General features: G+C 34.6%; 1 protein-coding gene across 17 annotated transcripts in view; it reads left to right on the top strand.

Annotated features, from left to right (window-relative positions):
• Positions 1-25,249, top strand: part of CAMK2D (calcium/calmodulin dependent protein kinase II delta) — a 316,173-nt gene that overhangs the window by 267,916 nt on the left and 23,008 nt on the right. For 4 of the 17 annotated variants that reach the window (XM_019829018.3, XM_019829023.3, XM_019829019.3 and 1 more), the window contains exons 14-17: positions 1,515-1,547; positions 4,455-4,514; positions 6,531-6,572; positions 8,940-8,988. In XM_019829018.3, coding sequence (XP_019684577.1) covers positions 1,515-1,547; positions 4,455-4,514; positions 6,531-6,572; positions 8,940-8,988 — 184 coding nt within the window. The remainder of the gene's footprint in view (positions 1-1,514; positions 1,548-4,454; positions 4,515-6,530; positions 6,573-8,939; positions 8,989-25,249) is intronic. The other 13 variants (XM_006930900.5, XM_006930901.5, XM_019829024.3 and 10 more) reach the window with 4 other exon arrangements.

Below are 25,249 nucleotides of genomic sequence, written 5' to 3' on the forward strand. Positions count from 1 at the left end.
AGTTTCTGTAAAAGATGCAGGTTGAAGTATAAAATAATTTCATACATAAAGATGACTAATATTTATGCCAAGAAAAGGTGTATTCTTTCTATTTTATTAAATATTAAATAATCTGACAATACTTTTTTATGGAGTTGTTGTAGAAACTGAATGTCTAAATACTCTGTGCTTTACTGCAGTCCCAAACTATCACAGTTACCTGAAAAATCAATGAAAACCAAATGTTTTTCTGACTCATTATGCTATATCTTTTTTTATTAATTTGTAAAAGATTTATTTATTTTTTATTTTTTATTTTTTGAGAGACAGAGACAGAGCACGAGTGGGGGACGGGCAGAGAGAGAGGGAGACACAGAATCCGAAATAGGCTCCAGGCTCTGAGCTGTCACCACAGAGCCCCAGGCAGGGCTCAAACTCACAAAGGGTGAGATCATGACCTGAGCCCAAGTCAGACACTTAACTGACTGAACCACCCAGGTGCCCCTAGTTATGCTGTATTCTGGAGGCCTGCTGAAATGTATAGACTGAAAAAAAAAAAATCAAGTCATAGGGTCTGGGAAATAGAATGTCAAATGATTAAATATCTCTGCTTGGGCAATTCTTATAAAGGTCTTAATTTTTCCTATGCTCCTATAATAGGGTATTGAGACATATACTCAAGGTGAATATTCTAAAAACGTATAGAAATATTTTCCAGAAAGATAACAAAAGGATATTTTTAGTTTCTTGGATTTCTAAACAAAGTAATACAGCGTATTTTCTATTGATTCTATTTTGCTTTGTGGGAATTTGCCTTTGATTGAATGTAACCTTATATTTGTATTATGTTTGTTATCTTTCCAGAGTATTACCTAAATATTTTATTTCTTTAATCCTTTTCTTTCTCTTCCAAGGGCAGATGCATACATTCTTCATGAACACTTCAACATTCTTGGGAATTAGTTAATATTCTAGCATTTGAACTTGACCCAAAGTCAGGTGGTCAGTTCATTTTGAAAATATAACATAGAAAATCATTTGTCACTTCTTATGCTCATGCACAATCATTTCTTCATCTCCTGTCTATGTGTGATTTGGGGATTTCCAGAGCTATGGTGACCATGCACTTGTGTTTCCCATTATGATGGCATATGCCTTTTACCAATTGCTTTCCTCAATCTGTAATTTTCTCTTCCTTTTGCTTAGTTTATTCAGTTTAAATTTCAGTAGTGACAGTTGATATTGCCCTTTTTTCCAATGTTATATTGGTGGAAATGTGATACTTAAAATTTTCCAAATGTTCTATGTTTTTCTGTACCTTTCAGAGATGCAGAGCTCACAGTTCCTATTGAGATACTTATTTTCACTACCATCCTTATATAGAAAGAAATGTTTCCAGAACTTTGTTTTTTCTCCTAGACAGCTTATAGTTCCTCCTTAAAGAGAAATTTATTCTGTGCTCCATGCTTTGACACTTTAAAAATTCAACCGGTCATATTTTTTTCTTTCCCTTTCTCTTTGACTGGTCAATTCAGAAAAGGAAGTCCAGTTCGAGTGTTCAGATGATGGTGAGGATCTCTATCTGCCAGATTTCTCCTCCTGTGCCAATTCACACTTAGGAAGGAATAAAAACACTCCTATTTACCTAAGTTAGTATAAATAGAGAAAGTGTAGGACCATTACAGGTCAGTGTCAAGTAACTATCAAAACACAGTACCCACATACACATCATACTGTTTACCTTTGAAGTTGAATTTTTTAAATATATGAAAAGTTCATACCTTTATTTATATGCCATCAAAGGATCTTTTGTAAGACCAGAGTCCAGGTTTCTCTTGAAACTGAAGAGAACATGACATAATGGTCTGTTTAATGATAAGCAAAGAAACATTATAGGATTATTTTTAAGCAATGATCATGATTACTAAAATAGGAGTTGTTTTTAGCTCAGATAACCTAATACAGATACACCATAATACATCTACATGGAGTTTATAAATAGTGTGAAAATGAGCTTACAATGGACCCATCCTCGTTAAGCACCTATAGAGGAAACATTTATTAGCCTCAGGACTGAATAAACATAATACCTGAAAAATAGGAATATTTTATCCATGCCTCATAAAATAATTCGGTGAATCATTTAAATATCTGGTTTGATTCAGTTTTGTTAAAGAAAGATAGCTTCCATAGTATAAAATAACTACATTTCATAAACAAAAGTGCCAAAGTTCTGGTATGTTCAAAAGACACCTTATAGTTTAACTAATACTTAATATTTGACTCTTTAATAAAAAGGAAGTCCTCCTAACCTTTTACTTAGAAATTCTCCTATTATTTTTCAACTAATTACTATTACAAATACCTTCAAAAGACTTCCCATAGTAACAAAAGACCATTAAGCTTTTCTTTACATTAACTAAAAAAGTTTGTAACTGCCCATTTAAACACCACTAAAAGTGGTGGTTGAGGCTCATATTCATTTAACTGATGTTTGCCGTGCCTGATAATAAAGGATGGCTCATCTAGGCAGAATGGCCTTCAGTTGGAAGACATGATGGTGTGTGTATGCTGTGTACCTATGTGTGGCGGGCATGTGTTGTGTGTGTGTGTGTGCACATGTTTGTGCAGAGAAGTATGTGTGCATAGGTGTGCATGTGTGACATTTTCACCGAAAGAAATCAGTTCTTCACAACCATTCTAGAAAACAATTAAGTCTCTTACTTCAAAATAGAAATAAAAGTATATCAGTATATTCCTCTTATATTTTTGCATCCACTGATACAGACTGAATGTAGCATATTAAATATATATGATACTTCAATTGTAAGTGCCTCAGCTCATTTGATAAGAAGTCAGCTGTGTTTTGCCGCACACTTTTCCTGACAGGAAGTGATTTGTGCGTGCATACCTCCTCTTTTATCATGTATTTCATACTAATATAAATACTAATTTTTGATCCTTCTTTAATTCCATTATTTCTTATCTCTTTCTGGCTGTTGCAAAAATTTGATGTTAAATTCTGTGAGCTTTTATTTAAAGAAAAATTTTAGACTATCTGCAAGATAGAGATTGATGATTTAACCTTTAAAGAGTTTTTCAGTAAAGGGCACAAAATTTTTTCTCTTTTCCTGCATGCCACAGAGCACAGTGTTGTATCTTATTTGAATAATACTGATACTAAATAATCACACAAACGTGAGTGAATAGAAAAACAGAATATTACATACCTAAATTGATTTCTTTAACCTTCTATCTTCTTCTCAGTGCTGGTATCAGTATGATATACAGGTATAAAATACAAAAGAAAAAAAAAACTTCCAGAAAGTCCAAACAATTAACTGGGTGTAATTGCTTATGAACTTATTTGGTATTCATTTCTTTCATGCAGTATGATTTTCTCTTTGAGGCCCTTAAGAACATTTATACTAAAATTATGGGATGTGTTCCTTTAGATAATAATATGTAAAAAAAAAACATAGATAATGGAGTATAAGAGAATGAATGTTAGTTTATATTTCTCTTTGGTAGCCATAATGTAAGTTACCATGCATGAGTTTAAATGAATGTTATTACTTTTTAGTTTTGATTCTTTAGCACCCAAGCTCAATTGTAATTTCAAGTTGCCACTTGTCTACAAAGAGTTTTCTCTGTGGACCCATTGTAATACTTATTGACTCTCTGAGTTACTTTCACAGTGTGGCTTCCATTGTGATATGGTCTTTCTTTAAGGTCAACCCAACTATGTTAAAGGAAGGGAATGATCTTACCAGATATAAGCTTCAACAGCGGTAACACTGTGATGGAAGACATGGTGTTTCCCTCTCACACAATTGTGAAAAATAATTTTTTTTACATTCAATATAGTAAAGAGTTCAGTTTGGTCATTTATAATGGAAGATGTGTTTTTTAAAGGAAGCCCAGACTTATTATTTAAAAAATTACATTACAAAGCCAGCATTTCATCAGAGATCTAAGTTTTTAATTGAATACCTATGAAGCAAAGTGACGATGGCTTCCCAGAGAGAGACAGTCTATGTGTGACTTCAGGAACAAGAATAAAATGGGGAAAAAAATGAAAAAAAAAAAAAAAGGAATGTATTCATAACAGTGAACAATTGGAAGCTGGGAAACAGAATCCAACGTGAAGAGTATGAAAATGTTTATATTTATTTCATACTCTGGAACTTGATTTGAGCTCCACTGAAGCAGTTCTTTGTTGGCTAAGGTGGCACAGCCAAAGCAGCCAAGTCTGTTTTACATTCCACCATCACAGATGCGGTCCTAGCCTGTGTGTGACCATCAGAGACTGGAATTGATTATCATTCCCATCAAGCATCACTGTGTCTTTCATGTTCATCTTCAGTGGCTCTTTATTTTCATGTCTATATCTCCATATAGACGTGCTGCATATAGAGACATTGGCTACCAAGGGGTTTAAGGCGTCTCTGTTTCTATTTTCTGCATACCTACAGATAAACAACAAAGCCAACGTGGTAACCAGCCCCAAAGAAAATATTCCTACCCCGGCGCTGGTATACCTGGACTCTTTGTAACCCTTCTTGAGTTCTTTACTGTTTTTTGTTGTTTCTCTCATTTGCTTTCACTATATAGATACATATATATATGTATATATATACGTATATAAACATTTTGTTGGGTTTTGTTTTGCTTTCGAAGATACAAAAAACTTTCATTTCACTTTTTTTTTCTTTTTGTTAAGGTAGTTGCCAAGCAGTGTGTTTCTAACATGAGATGATCTCATTTCATTGTTGAACATTATTCTGATAGCTGTGGTCTCTGTAGTTGAAATTGTTGCATGCTGCCTTAGAAATACAGTAGAATGCGCTTTGGTTGCTCTTAGCTCTTCTTCTGATGGTAGCTCTAGATTATGCAAACAATGGTTTCCTCCTTTCATGACGCAAATATTGACATCAAGGAGAGCTAAGGGGATTATTGCTAGACAACAGTAAATGTAGACCTTATTCAGAGCTACCGGTTCCCTCTCATTAAAACACAGCAGGGCTTTGTAAGACCTCACTTTCTGAGATAAAGAGGCATTGGGCAGTTTGAAGCTTTTTGTTTGTTGTATTTTAAATTATCACTGTTTCACTTTAATCCAAAGAATGAAATGTATAGCATAGGACTTTGAATTGTCAGGGAGAAAGCGGTTTTGTCCATTTTAATCACATTCACACTGTTTACAACTAAATCATTTTAATACTTTGAGGCAGTGTTACATAAAAGTCAAGATTTGAATGCTGCCCTTCAGTACTCTGAGTTCCATAATATTTTGCTCAAATTATTCCATATTTTGATTTAGGGTTTTCTGAAATAGTTCTGATTTTTGACTGTCCTCTATCGTATTATCTTAAATGAATAAAACATACTAAGGGATTACTTCACTTGGGTTAACCAGAAGGGTCAATTTGAAAACATTTAAAGGAAAAGGACACATCAAGGTAGCAGGTTATCTATGAGTTAAAAAGCTCTGTGGATCACCCCTCTGGCCAGAGAAAGGAAGAAGGGAAGCAGTAAATACGTTCTTTACGTGTTGCAGCACAAAGGTGGTAAAGAGGAGGGTCTAGAGGACAGAGAGCTCTCAGAGTAGGAGAAAACTCTCAATGGGCTGCAGTAACTCTCAGTTACCACATCATGCAATGAAAGTGCCAAGCATGCCAATGATATATGGACACTGAATCTTTTTCAACATCAGTCATTTGACTGTTATTTTCCACTTGGGAATATTTCTTCAAGTCTCTGGTAGAAAGCAGAAAGGAAAAATGTTCTCTTCTTGGAAAAGCATGACTTCACAAGCAAATCTGTAAATGTAGTTTATAAAGCTGAAATTTCATTTAGCTATGGACTCACATGGCATTTAACAGCAATATGTCTCAAATTACAGTGATTATGGGATTAGTTCTAGAATCCTTTAAATGAACCTTTTAAATATTCCGCAGAGTTTCATGTGGACTTTCAAATACACTCCTTAGGATAACCTTTCCTTAAGCATGGGACAATGTTCTCGATTTTCCAAGAGTATTTATCTGTGAATTAACTATACACTATTAACTATAGTGATGACACCATAATCAATTCTTAAGGCAATACATCTGGCAAAAAATCCTCACAAAGAATTCAAGATTATTTTAAAGAGTTCTAATCTCTAGTGTCCTTGGTCAGTTTTTTATAGGACAAATATTAACAGGCTACTCACTCAAGAAGAAAGGAAAGCTCTATCTGGTATAGGACTTTGTGAAACAGTGAGTGCCTCTTTAGGTCTCCAAACTTCAAAGCCTTGTCTGTTTACTGATGGCGAATAAGGTCTTTTGCATGCTGCTGCTGGGTACTGAGATATCCTATCTCATGGGCTCACCAGGGAGATCTTTCATCAGTGATCTTGTCACTGCTACCTCTGACAGTAGTTAACATTGCTTAAGCTCTTGTCACTAGTTAGTTGTGTCAGCTGGCTCACTCTGCTCTGTCCTCACACTAGTAAGAATGTACTTACCAATGCGAACTGTTTCTTTCTCTATTTTGTTCTCACTCAGGAGCCCCAAACTACTGTTATCCACAACCCTGATGGAAACAAGGTATTCAGAAAGAATCAACATCATCTTGCTTTAATAAGATCACACATTTCATCAAATATCCAAAGCAAAAATAATTCATTATTTAAACATGGGAAAGAAAATTTTGACCCTTTTTCTACCACAATTTTTTTTTCTGGGACCTAATTTATCTAGAATTTTATCCATGTTTCTTTCGAAACAAAAATGAATGACATCCTGAAAGAGAAATGAATGGTACTATTAGTCAATGAGACTTGGGTTAAGCAAAGTCTTTATGTCAAGATGACTGTGTATCTTAAGCAATTCCATCTGGTCTTTTTATTTTCTTCTCCATGACTGTTTGTGCATTGTACTTTAGATATATTCTGCATGAAATTTTATAATTTCTTGCTATGTCATTTCACTGTCTTCAAAAAAAAAAGTCAACTTGAGTTCATAGGTGTCTGTTTAAATTTAATGTTGCTTTTGAGTTTTATTCTGTCGTATTGTGCTTTTTTCTGTTAATTCTCTGTTGTTGGTGTTGTTTCTGTTGTTTGGCATGAAACTGAGGATATCAGGGAGTTTAACTTCTTATGAAATGTTTGTTTTGTTGAATTATATGCATTTCAATAACAGATATTTAGTGACAGTCTGAAGAAGACTGTAACATTTTTTGTCTGTTGTTGACTGTGTAGCATGTTAACTGAATAATAGTACCTGTATACATGTTTATAGGATAAAAGGAGACATTTTCTGAATGTATTCCATGTTTCCTGTTTATTAATTCTCATTGTGTGTCTAAAAGGAAAAAATATACTTCATCAGATTTTTTCTCAGATATCAAATATATTCATGGGTCCAACTTCTCCTTACTCTTATCAGCAATGTTTATTAGATAACACATTTCCTCTGGTTTAACATTTAGTGGATCAATATTAAAATCATTAAAGTAAAACTCAAGTATACTTTAATATGAGATGTGTTTTATGTTCATGACACTTAAAATATTTTAAGTCCCTAAATGACTTGAAGTAGACAGGAAGGAGAATCATATAGGAGAACAATTTTTTTTTTAATATCAGTAAATGAAAGACCGAGCATAACAGCTGGAGTGGATACTTCAATAGTTCTAGCTATATCATTTGTAAGAGTTGCTGCATGACATTTCTTGCTTACATGAATTAATTTATTTCTACAGTGCATGGGTTTACCTCCATCGTGAGTTTAAATTTGAACACTTAGGTCACATTAAGAAACGCATGAAGACTCTGCTTTGGTTTTGTGTGTATGTAGAGTCTGGATACACCTTTAATTAGTCTGCCCCTTTGGTTTAAATATTACATATGCTATTTATATAAATTGATTGCTTTTTTGAATATTGAACCTCTAAAAGGACACTGATTGGTATTTCCATCATTTTCCAAAATCTGTTTTTCATCACTGAACACATAGATCTCGATTGGAGGTTTGTTTCTAATTTCTTTCAGCTCTAGCCCTTAACCATTTCAAGTAGAAAATTGTGTTTTTTTATGAATACTACTAAATTTCTTTGCTAGAAAATATTTTATTGGTACGTTATTAATGGAAAAATTTATGAAACCATTGTAAGAAACTGTATCTTAATATTGGCAGTTACAGTGTCCTTTTAAGTGTGCTCATTAGCCTTCAACTTCATTTGTAGTTTTACAAAGAAATAGCTTTGTCTTTCCACTATGGGAGCAGGCTTCTTATCAATAACAGCCAGTTTCTAATTTGGAAATGGATGAAAAAAATCTGATTGTCCTTTAAAAAGTAAATTATTCATATAATTCTATTGTGCTGATCACAAACATAGAAATTCTTGTTAAAAGTAATTTCAGTAAAACTTAGCTTAGGGCCCCCAGCTTCTTCATCAAATGATGCAATGAAATGCTTTCTGTCTCTACGTAGGAGTAGGACAAATAGGCTGTGAATTCAGTGCTTGATATAGTGCCTTATACAAAGAAAGGATTATTTACTGATTAATTAGGAATAGAAATTGTTCTATTTTAGGGTCAAATTCAGAAGGCCAATATATTCAATTTCTGATAGCTACATAGAAAAAGCACACCTGATCAGGCACCGTAACCAAAGATGGCCTAACACAGCTCTTAAAATAAGTTGCATACTTTGGCTGCTTCTACAAATAACCCAGATTTTTCCTGCTTCAGAGATTAGGCCACCAGAGTACTCCCTTTTTGAAATGTTTTCAGCATTTGCCATTTTATTTCTATCAAAACCACATAATGTATTTGTCCATCTGCATGTCAATATACGTGCACAGCCTGCTGAAGAACTTTGCATGATATGTACATCACTTGCCAATTTTAAGAAGAATAAAAATGAAGTTATCCATTGTTTGCAACTTAACACATGTTTTCTTCTCAACAGGAGTCAACTGAGAGTTCAAATACAACAATTGAGGATGAAGATGTGAAAGGTATGGTTACATTAGAAATGGAAAATCCTAACTTGGAGTTTCATATATATCAGAAAAAAAATTATTTCAAATAACTAATAAGTTTAGGAACTAGGCCTATTCTAAGACACAAAAGTAATTTTCTTTTTAAAAGTATACTACTATTTTGATTATATGTATTGATTTTGTCAATTTTTCACATATTCTTTTCTCTGTCTTGAAATAGAGACAAATGTGGTATATTTGAGCACATTGTGATTTTAACTACTAATGATGGTTTGAGGACATAATATCAAATTGTAAATGTATCAGTCAAAAGGTACTATAAAATGTACATCTATGTCTAGAAAACAGCTTATCTTCAAGAATAGAGTATGAAAAGAACCATTTTTCAACGTTTATTTATTTTTGGGACAGAGAGAGACAGAGCATGAACGGGGGAGGGGCAGAGAGAGAGGGAGACACAGAATCGGAAACAGGCTCCAAGCTCCGAGCCATCAGCCCAGAGCCTGACGCGGGGCTCGAACTCACGGACCGCGAGTTGGTGACCTGGCTGAAGTCGGACGCTTAACCGACTGCGCCACCCAGGTGCCCCTGAAAAGAACCATTTTTAAAAACCTTTCATGGTCTTGGTGAATTTCAATGGAATTTCACATTTGGCAGCCTTTTTATCCTAGGTTTTTGTGCACTTTCCTAATATATTCTTGACCTCCATTCACTTCAATTACCCAGGTTCTTTTAGAAATATAAATGAGTCGTCGCCAGCATTTCTGTGGACATCTCACTGCCTATGCACACATATACTAAACACACTTTTTACCTCTTTTTTGTCTCATGGCTGTTTTAGGAGTGTTAATTTTGCTTCAGTTGCTCTCATAGTTTTGTGTTCTCGTTTTTGTGATTCCGTGTATATAACTACTAATTCTACCAGCCACTTGTCTAGAAGCCATTCCAAAAAAGAATGGTAACAATAGGGTGTTTAAAAAGTATTAAAGGATGTATTAAAGGAAAATAAGCATAAAACAAATTCAGAGAAATGATTCATCAGATAGTTAAACATTATTTGGAAAGATTACCCAACAGTGTCAACATGGGCTTTAATTCTGTAGGTGGCATTAGTAAGACATGGTCTTGGATAACTGTATTATTCATGTTTTGGAAATAAAGAAGCTGGAAATTCTCAGGTCAGGGAGACATCTAGGCAATTGAGGAAATAAAAATACCTATAAACCACAAGTTGCCAGTCACCTATGCTGACTTTTCCTCTTTGGTTGAATAGAACAGCTGATTCTATTAAAGTGTACTCTCTATTTATATTTTAGTGCACTGACCTAAGTCTGCTAGAGGTAGTCGGTCATTTTTTTTCTTTTTACAGTGGAAAGGTGGAGAGCTGTGTCGAGGACATTGTTCAGTAGGTCTATTCATCTCACTCTTGCCCCTGAGCTAAAATTTGAACACAAGTAATTTTATGAATCATTGATGCCAGTCGCATTAAAGAGATTTTTTTAACCAAATAAGCAGATACCCCATTTAGCTTTATCAGTGATTCAGAAAGCATCATCTTTGTAAGTTGGATTCATTAGCTCTTTCAGCCAAGCAAAATGTTTATATGACTTTATACATTCTTCTCTTGGGCAAGAATCAGGGGAAATAAAGTGGCATTAGCCACTAGAGAGACTGAATCTTTAAACAGCTGAATGATGTTAGAATAACAACACCTCGGTATGTGTAGTTCATCCTAATAAACCTATTCCTTGGTGATCACAAGCAGGGTTTTAATAAGCAGTCTTTCTCACCTGAATTTGACTCTTTACTAGGTTTTGGTTTAGGATGATCGGTATTAATCCTATGTAAATATCAACATGTAAACAGAATCTCCTTATAGTTTATATTTTTGATGAAATAAAATTATATCAGTACTTCTCAGAAAACTGTTCTCTTCAAATCACAACAATGATATTGATTTCATTTTGTCTCTGGGATCTCACGAATTGAGTTAGTATTTGTCTTTATGGTTACATGCTGAGACTATACATAGCAAATGTTAGAGCAATTAAGCATGATACTGAGATGGAGAGAAATGTCCAGTTGATTACCGAGCCCAAAGTGCTTTGGTTTATTTCCTTGAATTCAATAACTAAGTTATTTAAGTTTCTGCTTAATTCTCCTTGTGTGGATGTGGCCACAGAGTCACAGATATAACACATTAGGCATCATTTGTATGCTCTGTAAGACCCACACAGCCCTTTGGTGGCTAACATTTTTTTTAATATTGAATGATATAAGAAACCTTTCGGAATAGAAGACACTTTAAGAAATCACCCAGGCCATGATTCTGACTACAAGACAGGTGGTATATAAATTGTCACATATATTTTTAATGTAGTTATTGTGTTAGTGATATGCTTGTGTGGGAATCTCTTCATTAATCAGTACACAGGCCTTCCGAAAGACCCTAATTGATTTCTTCATTTGTACAACCATGTTCTTTTTCTCTTTACCTCAGAGTTTGCTATAGCTATGAGTAGTTTGGTAGAGAATATTTATTGACCAGCTCTGTTAGAACCCAAATTTACCTGTATATCTAAGCTCTAAGAACTCAGAAAGGCCATCAGTTATATAACCTGACCAAAGCCACACCCTCTCTATAAAACCATATCCTTTCTACAAAATTTGGTGTCTTTCTTCCCACATACACTTGACAATAACTTTGTTATCAGGGTAAAACACTAGACTTTTCAACATATTCTCAAATGCATAATCTCCCAGCACACTCCTGCATGCAGTCACATGTTCCATCCATTCCTGGTGGCTGTCCCACCTAACACCAGCACCTAGACTTGCATTGTTTCATGGTGGCATATCATCCCTAGAATACTACAGCACATGCTTCCCATGCCAGTGTAGTGCACATTCTGTCCACTCCCCAAGGACCAACCTGGCAGTGACAGTTGTACACCCTCTCTACTGTAAAGGAATGTAGTGGGGAATAATAACACATCGTGGTGACCTAGCCAAAGGAAGAAATGAGGTTAAACCAATGGCAGAATACCTTTTTCTGGCCTTCTCAAGGTGGCGGGGTGGGGAGGGGGGGGCGCGGAGAGGGTAGATAGACTAACTGCTCTTAAAGAAGGTGGGAGGTAGAAGTCATAGTAGATTGGTAGTCCTTCACATTCAGGAAAACCTAGAGCATCTAGAAAGCCAGGATTTTGAAAAGATCATTTTCTTTGAGCTATCCTTATTAGTTTCTGTTTAAAATGGCCTTTGGTTTTCAAAAGGCCCCAATCTGTGTGTTATTCTTGAGCTGTATCTAGGCTACCTCAGTTTCTTCATTCAGCAAGTATTTTTTTGAATGCCTACTGTTTGCCTGAGCTCCACATCTTTTGGTGAACTAGTCTTATTCAAGAGCTTTCAGCAACTCAGAGTCAAGACATTCTTTACGCTTTACGTAAAGCTTTTATGCTATGATTTAGGCTGTTTCTCTCCTTTAATTCAATAAATATAAAGACAATATGCTTTAAAAAGTGAGACCCAAGAAAAATGGTATTTTATATCTAAAAGTCATTTTATTTTTCATTTTTTAAAAAACCTTCAGCATTTAGTTACAACCATAACATTTCCCTTCCCAAGCTCATGGTCATCCTAAGGAATTTGCATTCTTTTACAACTCTTCTTTACAAAAGCTTCTCAAGTTTGCTGTTTTCTCTCCCCAAGGCAATGTGGACTTTCTAGTGTGGATTTTTTGAGCCATTCCCTAATTTTGTCCTATATTCAAAACCGAATATTATCTTTAATGCTATGTCTGTAAACTCATCAGGAAACTCAGTGTAATGGAAGGACACTATTGGCTTAAAAATAAAGAGGGGTCTTAATGAGGCATAGTTATTACTACCCAAAAACAAACAAAATAAGTTTTCCTATTAGAGTTTACTGGTGTTCTCAAAATATGAATTTTTTAGGTCTAAAATTATTGAAATAGTCGTTCCATTTTGAATACATTTCTAGTAAAACATTTTCGTTAATTTAAGGTGTTAAAAACAGCTATCATCATTGGCCTTTAATTAGTAGATGGCAACACTAACAGTGAAGCTCTCTAGGAGTATGGATGTCCTTAAAGCCAGTGATATGTAGTAATGGTCCTCTCAGCACTGTCTACATTTGAAGACTGTCCTTTGGTTTGTGGCTGTAGCCAGTTTGCAGGGCCTGTCACTGTATGCCACAATTTCTCTCCACCTCATAACCTGCCTGACACCATTGCTCAGAGTCAGCTACTTCTTCCTGATGGGTGTGCATCGGTTTGGTCCATCTGCTGCTCTTTCCCAGAGTTCCAGAGTTGCGTGACACATGTCGAAGTTGGGCTCCTCTGTGCCCTTATGTCATTTCTGTCACTCACCCTGCTTCCAGCATCTCATTACATTGAGCAGCGGCTTGGATCTCTTGCTGCATTTCATCTTTCTTGTGGGTCTGGACCATAGGAGTTCTGTACAGCAAGCAGAAATGTATCGCTATCAGCCTGTGTGTGGGGACTTCATTCTAGTTTATCCTCTTTTTCCTTTTGCCGAAAAATAGATGATGACAATGAACTTGCATAGAATGTTTGCAGAAGGCCCAGTTAAGGGCAAGGGTGTTGACACCTTTATCACTTGAATGGGGCCTGGCATTTGAGGACATCTGGATTTCAAAGTCTCGGCTCCTCTACACAATCACTTGATTAATGAGCTTTTTGTGTATGTCTTTGTAAATGTGTACATTAGTGGACAATGTGATGACTAAATACTCAGATTCAACTATTCTTAAGTTATCTTTTCAACAGAAGACCGTCATTGTTGGGTAGGATTCCCTGAGGCAGATGATCAGGCGATACCAATCTTCCTCAGATTCCCCTGCAGTAACTCAGCACTTGTCTTACATGCTTTTCTCCCTTCAAGCGAGTCTGCAAATCAAGAAACTTCTGGTTATTTTATTTAAGAACCTTTGATAATTGTGTCATTCCATTAGGTTAAAAGTGTCTTAGAAGATCTGTAGTGCAGTGCATAATAACTTCTTTCAGGTTTCTAATCCAAAATTTGATTTTTAGAAGGGTTTATTTAGAAAAATTCATGTCTGTATGTGTGTATCTTCCTGTCGATCCTTTAACTTTTAAATCAGGATCAATAACTCATAGAACTGATGCAGAATTTATTCTGCTCTACCACCAATATAAAATAACTTCATTTTCTCTTTATTGTTCTTTTTGACATTCCTTTATTTTACCTCCATACTCATTCATAATTTCTCATTTAGTCTTTGCCTTCTGCTATGTTTGTATCTTAAATTTGTCAGTGACAGCCTCAGGCTTCTTTAGCCATGCCGACAAAATACAGGATCAAAACCACTGCCAACTCTAGCTTAAAACAAAGTCCTAAATCGAAAGGAACAAAACCAATAAAAACATGTAACCATTCATTTCATCATTAGGAAAACACAGGCTCGTTCTATGTTAATTGATTTTCACCATTCAACGTTTCTATAAATGGCTTTCTTAGAAAGTTTGCAAAACCCTGTATACACCTTTAGAAAACAATGGAGCATTATTTTATTAAATAATGCATAAATTCTAAATCATGTATGTTCTAAGACTCCTCCTACCTTAATTTTTGGATTCTTTTATTTTTTAAGGTTAAAATATTGTGTTTACAAAACATGCCTTTCATAATGTTTATATAGAGACTGGACTACAGGTTTAGCATTTTTACAGACAAAGCATTGTGACATAGAAAACAGATTAATGTATGGCATTTTGGCCAGGTTTGGCTCTCCCATAAGAAAAAATAGGGTAATTTATTCTAACATACTTTTCTAATACTCATATTTAAAATGACCACCAAGGATCCATATCAGGGCACAACTTGTTAGCTAAATTAACAATTGCCTCTCATGGGGCGCCTGGGTGGCTCAGTCGGTTAAGCAGCCAACTTCGGCTCAGGTCATGATCTCGCGGTCTGTGAGTTCGAGCCCTGCGTCGGGCTCTGTGCTTACCTCTCAGAGCCCGGAGCCTGTTTCAGATTCTGTGTCTCCCTCTCTCTCTGGCCGGTTCATGCTCTGTCTCTCTCTGTCTCAAAAATAAATAAACGTTAAAAAAAAATTAAAAAAAAAAAAAACAATCGCCTTTCAGAATTGAAACCTAAAAATATTTGCTAATTGCTGTATTTTTTTGTATATTATTCCTTGAAAACAGATAAACTCCTGTTTATATTTTATTTTTACATTCACTTTATTTTAGTATTTTTAATGTTATTTTATTTTCATTCAGGTATAGTTAACATACAGTGTTATATTAGTTTCAGGTGTAAAATACAGTGATCCAATACCTCCATACGTTACCCAGTGCTTATCATGACAAGTGCCCTCCTTAATCCCCATCACCTATTTCACGCATCCCCCCACCCAGCTCCCCTTGGTAACCATTAGTTTGTTCTCTATAATTAAGTCTGTTTCCTGGTTTGTCTCTCCCCCTGACCTTTCTCTCTCTCTCTCCCTCTTTTTCCTTCCTTTGCTTGTTTGTTTCGTTTCTTAAACCTCAAATATGAGTGAAATCATATGGTATTTGTCTTTCTCTGACTTGCCTTGTGCAAAAGTGTTTTCGTTTGATGTAGTCCTGATAGTGTAGTTTTGCTTTTATTTCCTGTGCCTCAGGAGACATGTTTAGAAAAATGTTGGTATGTGGATGGAATTGGAAGGTATTATGCCGAGTGAAATAAATCAGTCATAGAAGGACAGATATCATATATTTGCACTCATATGTGGATCTTGAGAAACTTAAGAGAAGACCGTGGGAAAACGGAAGGAAAAAAAATAGTTACAAACAGAGAGGGAAGGAAGCAAACCATAAGAGACTTTTAAATACAGAGAACAAACTGAGGGTGGATGGGGGGAGGTGGAGAGGGGAAATGGGTGATGGGCATTGAGGAGGGCACTTGTTGGGATGAGCACTGGGTGTTGTATGTAAGTGACGAACGACGGGAATCTACCCCAAAAACCTAGAGCACACTTTACACACTGTATGTTAGCCAATTTGACGATCAATCAATCAATCAATCAATAGAAATTTTGGACAAAAAAAAAAATATTGCTATGGCCAATCTCAGAGACATTACTGCCAGGATGTTTATGGCTTCAGGTCTCACATTTAGGTCTTTAATCCATTTTGAGTTTATTTTTGTGTATGGTATAAGAAAGTGGCCAAGTTTCATTCTTTTGCATGTTGCTGTCCAGTTTTCCCAACACCATTTGTTGAAGAGACTGTTTTTTTCCCCCATTGGATATTCTTTCTTGCTTTGTTGAAGATTAGTTAATCATATAATTGTGGGTTCATTTCCTGGTTTTCTTTTTTTTTTTTTCTTTTTTTTTATATGAAATTTATTGACAAATTGGTTTCCATACAACACCCAGTGCTCATCCCAAAAGGTGCCCTCCTCAATACCCATCACCCACCCTCTCCTCCCTCCCACCCCCCATCAACCCTCAGTTTGTTCTCAGTTTTTAACAGTCTCTTATGCTTTGGCTCTCTCCCACTCTAACCTGTTTTTTTTTTTTCCTTCCCCTCCCCCATGGGTTCCTGTTAAGTTTCTCAGGGTCCACATAAGAGTGAAACCATATGGTATCTGTCTTTCTCTATATGGCTTATTTCACTTAGCATCACACTCTCCAGTTCCATCCACGTTGGTTTTCTGTTCTATTCCATAGATCTGAGTGTCTCTTTTTGTGCCAGTACCATACTGTTTTGATTACTGTAGCTTTGTAATATAACTCAAGGCCTGGAATTGTGATACCTCTAGTTTTGTTTTTCTTTTTCAAAATTCCTTTGGCTGTTTGTGGTCTTTTGTGGTTCTATATAAATTATAGGATTTTTTGTTCTATCTCAGTGAGAAATGCTGTGTTGGTATTTTGATAGGGATTGCATAAAGCCTGTAGATTGCTTTGGGTAATATAGACATTTTAACAATATTTGTTCTTCCAATCCATGAGCATAGAATGTCTTTCTATTTCTTTGTGTCATCTTCAATTTCCTTTATCAATGTTTTATATTTTTCAGAATACAGGTCTTTCACCTCTTTGGTTCGGTTTATCCTTTGGTATCTATTATTTGGGGGGCAATTGCAAGTGGGATTGTTTCCTGAATTTTTCCTTTTGCTTCATTATTAGTGTATAGAAGTGCAACAGATTTCTGTAGGTTGAATTTGTATCCTGTGATATTGCTGAATTCATATATCAGTTCTGGTAGTTTTACATGGAGTCTTTAAGGATTTCTATACATAGTGTCATGTCATCTGCAAATAGTGAAAATTTTACTTCTTCCTTACCAGCGTGGATGCCTTTTCTTTCTTTTTGTTGTCTAATACCTGTGGCTAGGACTTCTACTACGATGTTGAATAAAAGTGTTGAGAGTGGACATCCTTGTCTTTTTCCTGACCTTAGGAGGAAAGCTCTTAGTTATCCCCCCACTGTGGGTTTTTCATATATGGCCTTTATTATGTGGAGGTATGTTCCCTCTAAACCTACTTTGTTGAGGGTTTTTATCATGAATAGGTGTTGTACTTTGTCAAATGTATCTGCATCTATTGAAATAAGCATATGGTTTTTTTTCTTTCATTTTCTTATTGATGTGACATATCACATTGATTGATTTGCGAATATTGAACCACCCTTTCATTCCAGGAATAAATCTCACTTGGTTGTGGTGAATGATTTTTTTAATGTATTGTTGGATTCAGTTTGCTAGGACAGTATTTTGTTGAGTATTTTTGCATCTGTGTTCATCACAGATATTGGCCTGTAGTATGTTTTTTGTGTAATGTCTTTATCTACTTTTGGTATCAGGATGATAGTGACCTCATAGAATTTGGAAGTTTTTCTTCTATTTTTTGGAATAGTTTGAGTAGAAAAGGTATTAACTCTTCTTTAAATGTTTGGTAGAATTCACCTGGGAAGGCAGGTGGTCCTGGACTTTATTTGTTGGGAGTTTTTTATTGCTGATTCAATCTCTTGCCTGGTAATCGATGTATTCAGATTTTCTATTTCTTCCTTCTTTAGTTTTGATAGGTTAAATGTTTCTAGATATTTATCCATTTTTTTCTAGGTTGTCTAATTTGTTGGTGTACAGTTTTCATAATATTCTCTTACAATTTGTATTTCTGCAGTGTTAGTTGTTATTTCTCCTCTTTCATTAGAGATTTTGTTTATTTGAGTCTATTCTCTTGCTCTCTCTCCCTCTTTGAGGAGTCTTGCCAGAGGTTTATCAATTTTGTTCATCTTTTCATAGAACCAGGTCCTGCTTTCATTGATCTGTTCTTTTTTTTTTTTTTTGTAGTTTCCATATGTTTTATTTCTTCTGTAATCTTTATTATTTCCTTCTTCCTACTGGTTTCAGGTTGTGTGTGTGTGTGTGTGTGTGTGTATGTGTGTGTGTGTGTGTGTTGTTTTTGTTTTTGTTTTTATAGCTCCTATAGGTATAATCTTAGGTTTTTCTTCCTTCTTGTGGTATAAACTTCCCTCTCAGAACCACTTTTTATGCATCCCAAAGGTTTTGAACAGTTTTGTTCTCATTTCTGTTTCTTTCCGTATACTTTTGATTTCTTCGATTAATTTGCATATCATAATTAAACTATCAGTTTTTTTAGCTTTGAATTCATTTTAATAATTCAGAGCTTAAACATCTAGCATATACTATTCATAGATAATTACTTTATATGGAAGTTAACAGTATAAGAGGTAATGAGACTCACAATTTATATAATCAAAAATTTCATAGTCAGTAAGATCTAATTTACATTACAATATAGTTGCATATGTATTAAGTGTAAAACTTTGTCTTTTTTTACATTTACCTATATTTCCCATTACCTAATAAAAATGGTGCCATAAGCAGCTTAATTTAAAGTTATCTTCAAGTTTTAAAGTATTTTATTACTTTCTCTGTCTCCCTTACCTTTTCAGATTGTAACTTTATTATTTTTTTAATGATATAAAAAATATTAGCAAGGATCTGATTGGAATCCAGAGTTTATACTCTTGTTTGTAGTTCTTTTATCTAACTTACTTAAAACATGTTGCATAACTTCTCTGTGGCTCAATCTTTCCCAGGTCACATAATTTAAATACTGAAATCAATAATACAGAGTTGTAAGGTTTTTATCAACCCTACTTTAATACGATAGATTTTTATGAAGTCTCATATTTTAAAGTGTCCGCAATTACACATTATAAAATAGTATAAATATAGATGTTATAAACTATTCAAAACAATTATAAAAAGACATTCAGGAATAAAGTTGAATTCAGGAATAAATTGCTGCAGTTTTATGGAATATTATTACAATGGGAAAATATGGTCCACTAAACTATATGTTCAAAATGTTATCATAGCACTGATGGACTGTAAAATTAGTACTTTAAACACATCCCAGCAAGAATTATTATGGGGCTGTATTCATGTTTTTAAGGTATCTACTATCTACAATTAACTTTAAATATCTATACTTATTTTACCTCATACATTTCTATGCAGAAACTATAATTATTTATATTTTATTAGCTATAAATTTATATAATTCTGAAATTATTTATTAGAATAAAATACTTTAATGAAATAGTATTTCCTTTGCTGAGTTTGTATTATTTTATGTCTCAATCGTTTAGTGATTCTTCTTGTAAATCAATGAAATGGCTTTTTTTTTTTTTTTTTTTTTTGGTATGGACTTCTCAAATCCCTTTGATTTGTTCAGGAGGCATTAAGTCTAAGGCAGTCAAATAAATAAATCTGAGTTCTGTGCATTTTTACTATTTTACCTGGTTACAGGTCATTCCATTTCAGACCATGTTAAGTGGAGATATTATAAGAAGAAGCAGAGAAGGTATTACTGAATGAAAGAGCTTAATGGAAGAGATTATGTAGAAGTAAAGAATTTTTTTTTGCATCTTGAATAGTGGTATTTTCATTATTCAATTTCAATTATTCAATTTCATTATTCAATTCAAATAGTCTGTAGGTACCTCCAGTGTAAGATGTACTAAGTAAGCACTTAGCCACATTTCTTGCCCTGGTGAGTGAGTCTATAAAAGACAAAGACAATTCTGCATGATAACATACCTTCTTTGTTTCTGGCTGGTATTTAGATAATTATAAAAGAAAGAATAATATGTTCACTAAAAAACAAATATAAGGACACAGCTAGAGTCATATGTGAGCAATACAGAAAATTTCAGATGCATGTAACACATGTAATTCCTAACAAAGAGACCACTGTTTGGATCCAGTTTTGTTTTTTAGAAAAAAATTATTGAGCACCATTTGTGTGCTGGATTTGATAGACTAGGCTGAGGCTAAAAAGGCTTACATTTTTCCTTATGGAGTTATCAGTGTTATAGTATCCTCTTTAATGAAATTATACATGGGTACATTTCCCCAGTGAATGGCTATTTTTGCATTAAAATTTTATTCTGTGTTAAAGACAATTTCTTCCAGGATACATGTGAGTTAGTCCGTCAGTTTTCTTCCTTTCTTTCCTCTCTCTCTCTATATATATATGTAATGGTATAACATTTTTCTCCTGGCCAGTGTTGTTTAGCAGAATTTGCCCACCCATTATATTAAAATAAGCATTATAGTTGATACAGAAAGACTGATTTAATTGTTGGGATTGCAGTGATTTGTTTTATGGTGATAAAATGAATGTCCCTGCTAGAGCCATATTATTCTTAATCACTTATATGTGGGTACTATAGCACCCAAAGGAAACAATTTGCAATATGCAAGTACCTTTGGATGTTTGGTTTGATCTCTTTAGATTATATGAGAAAATTTAAAAACTACACTTGGGTTTGAACATTCCTAAACTATTCAATTATGTTTTCTTTAAGAAGAAACCTACATCATACTATCAGTGCAAGTCTGCAGTGTTTTGATGTAATTGCATTATTCCTATATATCATGTCTCCAACCTTTTTTCATATATCTGTGATCAAGTGCATCTATGAAAACTGAACTTGATATGCCTATGGAACTATATTCTAGTTCCTTTAATACTCCCAGGTCATCATCTTAGAACTTTCTTTATCAAAAAAAAAAAATAGAACTTTCTTTGTCTCCTCAGTTTTGCTTATACCCTGCATTCAGTCTATCAGCAAATCCAACGGACTCCCCTTTCAAAATACACACATTTTTTTCCCACTTGACAGCTGCTCACTAACTCTACTCCCACCACCCTGGTCCAAGATAGTATTATCTTTTGGCCATATTATTGATGTGACTTCTTATCCAGTCTGCTTGCTTTAGCATTACTTGATTATAGTTTATTCACAACATAGTAGTCAGGGTGACACTTTCAACATATATCAGATTGTATAATGTTTCCACTCTGTATTTTCTAGTGACTGCCAAAGCCATTTTATTATTTTCTTTTTTACTTTTTATTTTTATCGCAGTATAGTTAACATACAGACTGTTATATTAGTTTCAACATAGTGTGCCAAAGCCCTTTTAGAATTGAACGTCCCTCCATGATGAGAACTTCCACCAGCCATGCCTTCCTTTACCATCTGGCCTCCTCTCATGTTATATACCTCAGGAACACTATTCCTGAAATGTATCAAGCAGGTTCCTGCCTTAGGGCCTTTTCACTTGCTGTTCCCTGCCTGTTATGTCTTGATACACATTCCATGTTGCTTGCTGCCTCCTCTTTTTATGTCTCTGATTAAATGATACCCTCTCAGACTTTGATGACCCTGCTTTAAATTGTGCCTTCAAATCCAGCCAATTCCATTTTTCTTCTCTGCTTTGCTTTTCCCCTAGTACTTTATATTATGTGAAATATTTATTTTACTTTTTTGTTTAATGTCTCTCTCTTCCTTTACTAGAACGTAAGTTTCTTCAGGGCAGACATTTTTGTTTTGTCCCCTGCTGTATCTGCAGTATCTAAACCAGTGTTTGGTAATAATCGGAATAATAAATATTAAATTGATGGAGGAAGGAAGTATGGTGGATACCAACCATGCCCTGTCCTACCAGCCAATAAAATGATGACAATACTTTCAAAGTTATGATCTCTCCATTTTTATCTTCATGGGTTTTTATGCAGATGCTCTGTGCCCCTCCCCCCATAATTTAGGAGCTAAAAATATAGAAATTGCAAATGTAAAAAGTAACTCACATAGGATCCTCTTCCTTGTTTGGATGGCACATGTGCTTTGATGTCAAACATATTATGTTTGAATCTCAGCCCAGCCTTTGATGGGCTGTGTAATCCAACCCTTTATGTAAAACCTCTCTGAGTCGTATGTACATTAGAGGTGATAGTATCTCAATACTTAACTTTTTATTTTTTACCTTCATAAGTACAGTTTGATATGCTTTATCCTAACAATAATAACAATAATAAAGCATGGTAATGTTCACTAGAGAGATTGTTAGTTAAATGCCTGGTATAATGTCTATCTCATGAGAGCTGCTTAGTGAAATTATACTATTTCTGGCCATTCTTTCCTATGAGTAGATGATATAAGCACCAAGGCTCACAATTAAAAGAGACCATAAATCTAAAGGGACCTGTTTTTTTTTTTTTATTTTAGAATCAGTGTTTCTATTTCCTAAGCCATTTATTTCAGACAAGTGGGTAAACATTTATAATTGTTAAGGTCATGTATAGAATTCAGCCAACTTATATACATAAACATAAAAGCTGCCCAAGTACAGAAATATTCATTTTTTGCTTTACAATAGAAGTTCTTACTTTTTAAAAAGGGTTTTATTAAGGAAAGAGTATACTTTTGACTTTTGGTGAATTTTCAAGGTAGATTATGTTAATGTTAATTCACTGTTTTTTCCCTCCATGGTACCATATGCTAGACACTCAATAGATTAATAAATTATTTATGAGGTTTTTTCCATAAGTTAATTTTGTTTGAACACTTAAAATTTTGAGTTCAGAGACATACTTTGTTTGTAATTAAATATAAATGTATTAATGATTCAGCCTTCCCTCATCTAAACCAATCTTTTTATGTTTTCAAGTATTTTGAAAAATTTGCTCAGTTTTGGGGTGCTTGGATGGCTTAGTCGGTTAAGCATCCGACTTCGGTTCAGGCCATGATCTCGCAATCTGTGAGTTCGAGCCCCATGTCAGGCTTTGTGCTGACAGCTCGGAGCCTAGAACCTGCTTTGGATTCTGTGTCTCCCTCTCTCTCTCTCTCTCTCTCTGCCCCTCCCCTGCTCATGCCTCTGTCTCTGTCTTTCGCTCAAAAGTAAATAAACATAATTTTTTTTAATTTGCTCAGTTTTGGCTGTCTTGATTATTCCTGTTGAGAGTAAAAGCATATAGACTGATTGTTTTCCACAAAAGTAAAATATATATTTACAAAGAAGCATATATGTGCAAAATTATTACATACTTATCAAGCAAAATGTCTCAAGAACTATTACATAAAATATCCCTCTTAGAGACTGTAACCTCCTGATAGAAGTTAACGAATCAGGTGTGAGAGACCTATTTGTCTTTTTGTTAAATAATTTATTACAGGATCATTGATTTCTTTAACATCACTACATGTGGTTATTTAGAGTGTGTCTATCTAGCAAAACACAGATGGCAAATGTTAAGGAGAGAATTTTGGATTTTAGGAAGTTTGAGTAATAGACAAAAACCCCATTGCCATTATGTATTTTCAAATTTAAAAAGCAAAAAAAAAAAAAAGAAAGAAAGAAAGAAAAAAATTCTGCTCCAAAATGTCATTTGTTTATAATTTGAACTAGGGAATATCTTCAGTTGGGAAAATAACTTGTGGTGGTATCTATTTTGAGTATGTTTTTATTCTATACCTATCTTTCTTTACTCAGAAGTCTAGTATTCTAATCAAATATTGTACCACATTATACAAAGTTAAGGTGAATAAAATGTAAAGATATTCCTGAACAGTAGATAAATAACCTCTGAAAAGATTAATGATCTTTAATGACAGACAAGGCAGCTTACTTTAAAGAGACTGCTATGACTTTTTAAAGATATTTTTGTCAGTGTAGAAACAGTATGAGTATATGAGATTGTGTATTTTAAATCTTTCTTCAAGAAATAGCTCTTCTTGGGGCGCCTGGGTGGCTCAGTCGGTTAAGCCTCCGACTTCAGCTCAGGTCACGATCTCACGGTCCGTGAGTTCGAGCCCCGCGTCGGGCTCTGGGCTGATGGCTCAGAGCCTGGAGCCTGCTTCCGATTCTGTGTCTCCTTCTCTCTCTCTGCCCTTCCCCCATTCATGCTCTGTCTCTCTCTGTCTCAAAAATAAATAAACGTTAAAAAAAATTAAAAAAAGAAATAGCTCTTCATTCATAATTTTGCACGTAAACAGAGCAGGGTAAGGTGGAATTTAATAATGTCATTTAGGGGCACCTGGGTGGCTCAGTTAAGCATCCGACTTCAGCTCAGGTCATGTTCTCACAGTCCATGAGTTCGAGCCCCACGTCGGGCTCTGTGCTGACAGCTCAGAGCCTGGAGCCTGCTTTGGATCCTGTGTCTCCCTTTCTCTCTGCCCCTCCCCTGCTCATGCTCTGTCTCTCTCTGTCTCAAAAATAAATAAAAACATTAAAAAAATTTTAATAATATCATTTAAATAAGCAGCTAATAAAAATGAAATGTGGTGTTTACTTGTTATGGAGGATAAAACAAACAAAAAAACAAGACAAAAAGATGGGTTTTGGATGAAGGTCTGAATCTGTCCCAAAGTTGGTATCCTTAGAGTCTATACTAGAATTTTCTAACATGATCAGGGTTGTGAGTTATTGGAGAATTTCCTCATCAGTGTTATTTAAGTTATACCTCATTTCTCATCATGTTGTGTTGTGTAATCTGTTGATACAAATGCTAGAGATAATTTTTAAAGATGTTTATGGTGGTCTGCCCTGCTGAACTTCCAAGTCAGTATCTCCATGTTAAATCAAAATTATTCTCTATGAAAGATTCTTACTATTATCTTAATCTCATTTATCATTATATAGATATGAATTTTATATGTGTGGACTGTTGATTACTCACCAAACAACCTGAATGGTGTATTTGATGAATGTTCATCATTTGAATTCAACAGATAAAGGCAAAGCAATATTCCCTACTCAAAAATGTACCCATTCTAAGTTACATTTTATAATAATGTGTTAATTTAAGATAATTTACTTTATAATACATGCTAGAATAAAAATGACAGTAATATGTTCTGAAATATATGGTTCATAAATTATTGTACTCACATTGGTTAAACAAAG

This window comes from Felis catus, chromosome B1 (assembly GCF_018350175.1).
Source record: "Felis catus isolate Fca126 chromosome B1, F.catus_Fca126_mat1.0, whole genome shotgun sequence".
In the NCBI taxonomy this organism is placed as follows: Eukaryota; Metazoa; Chordata; class Mammalia; order Carnivora; family Felidae; genus Felis; species Felis catus.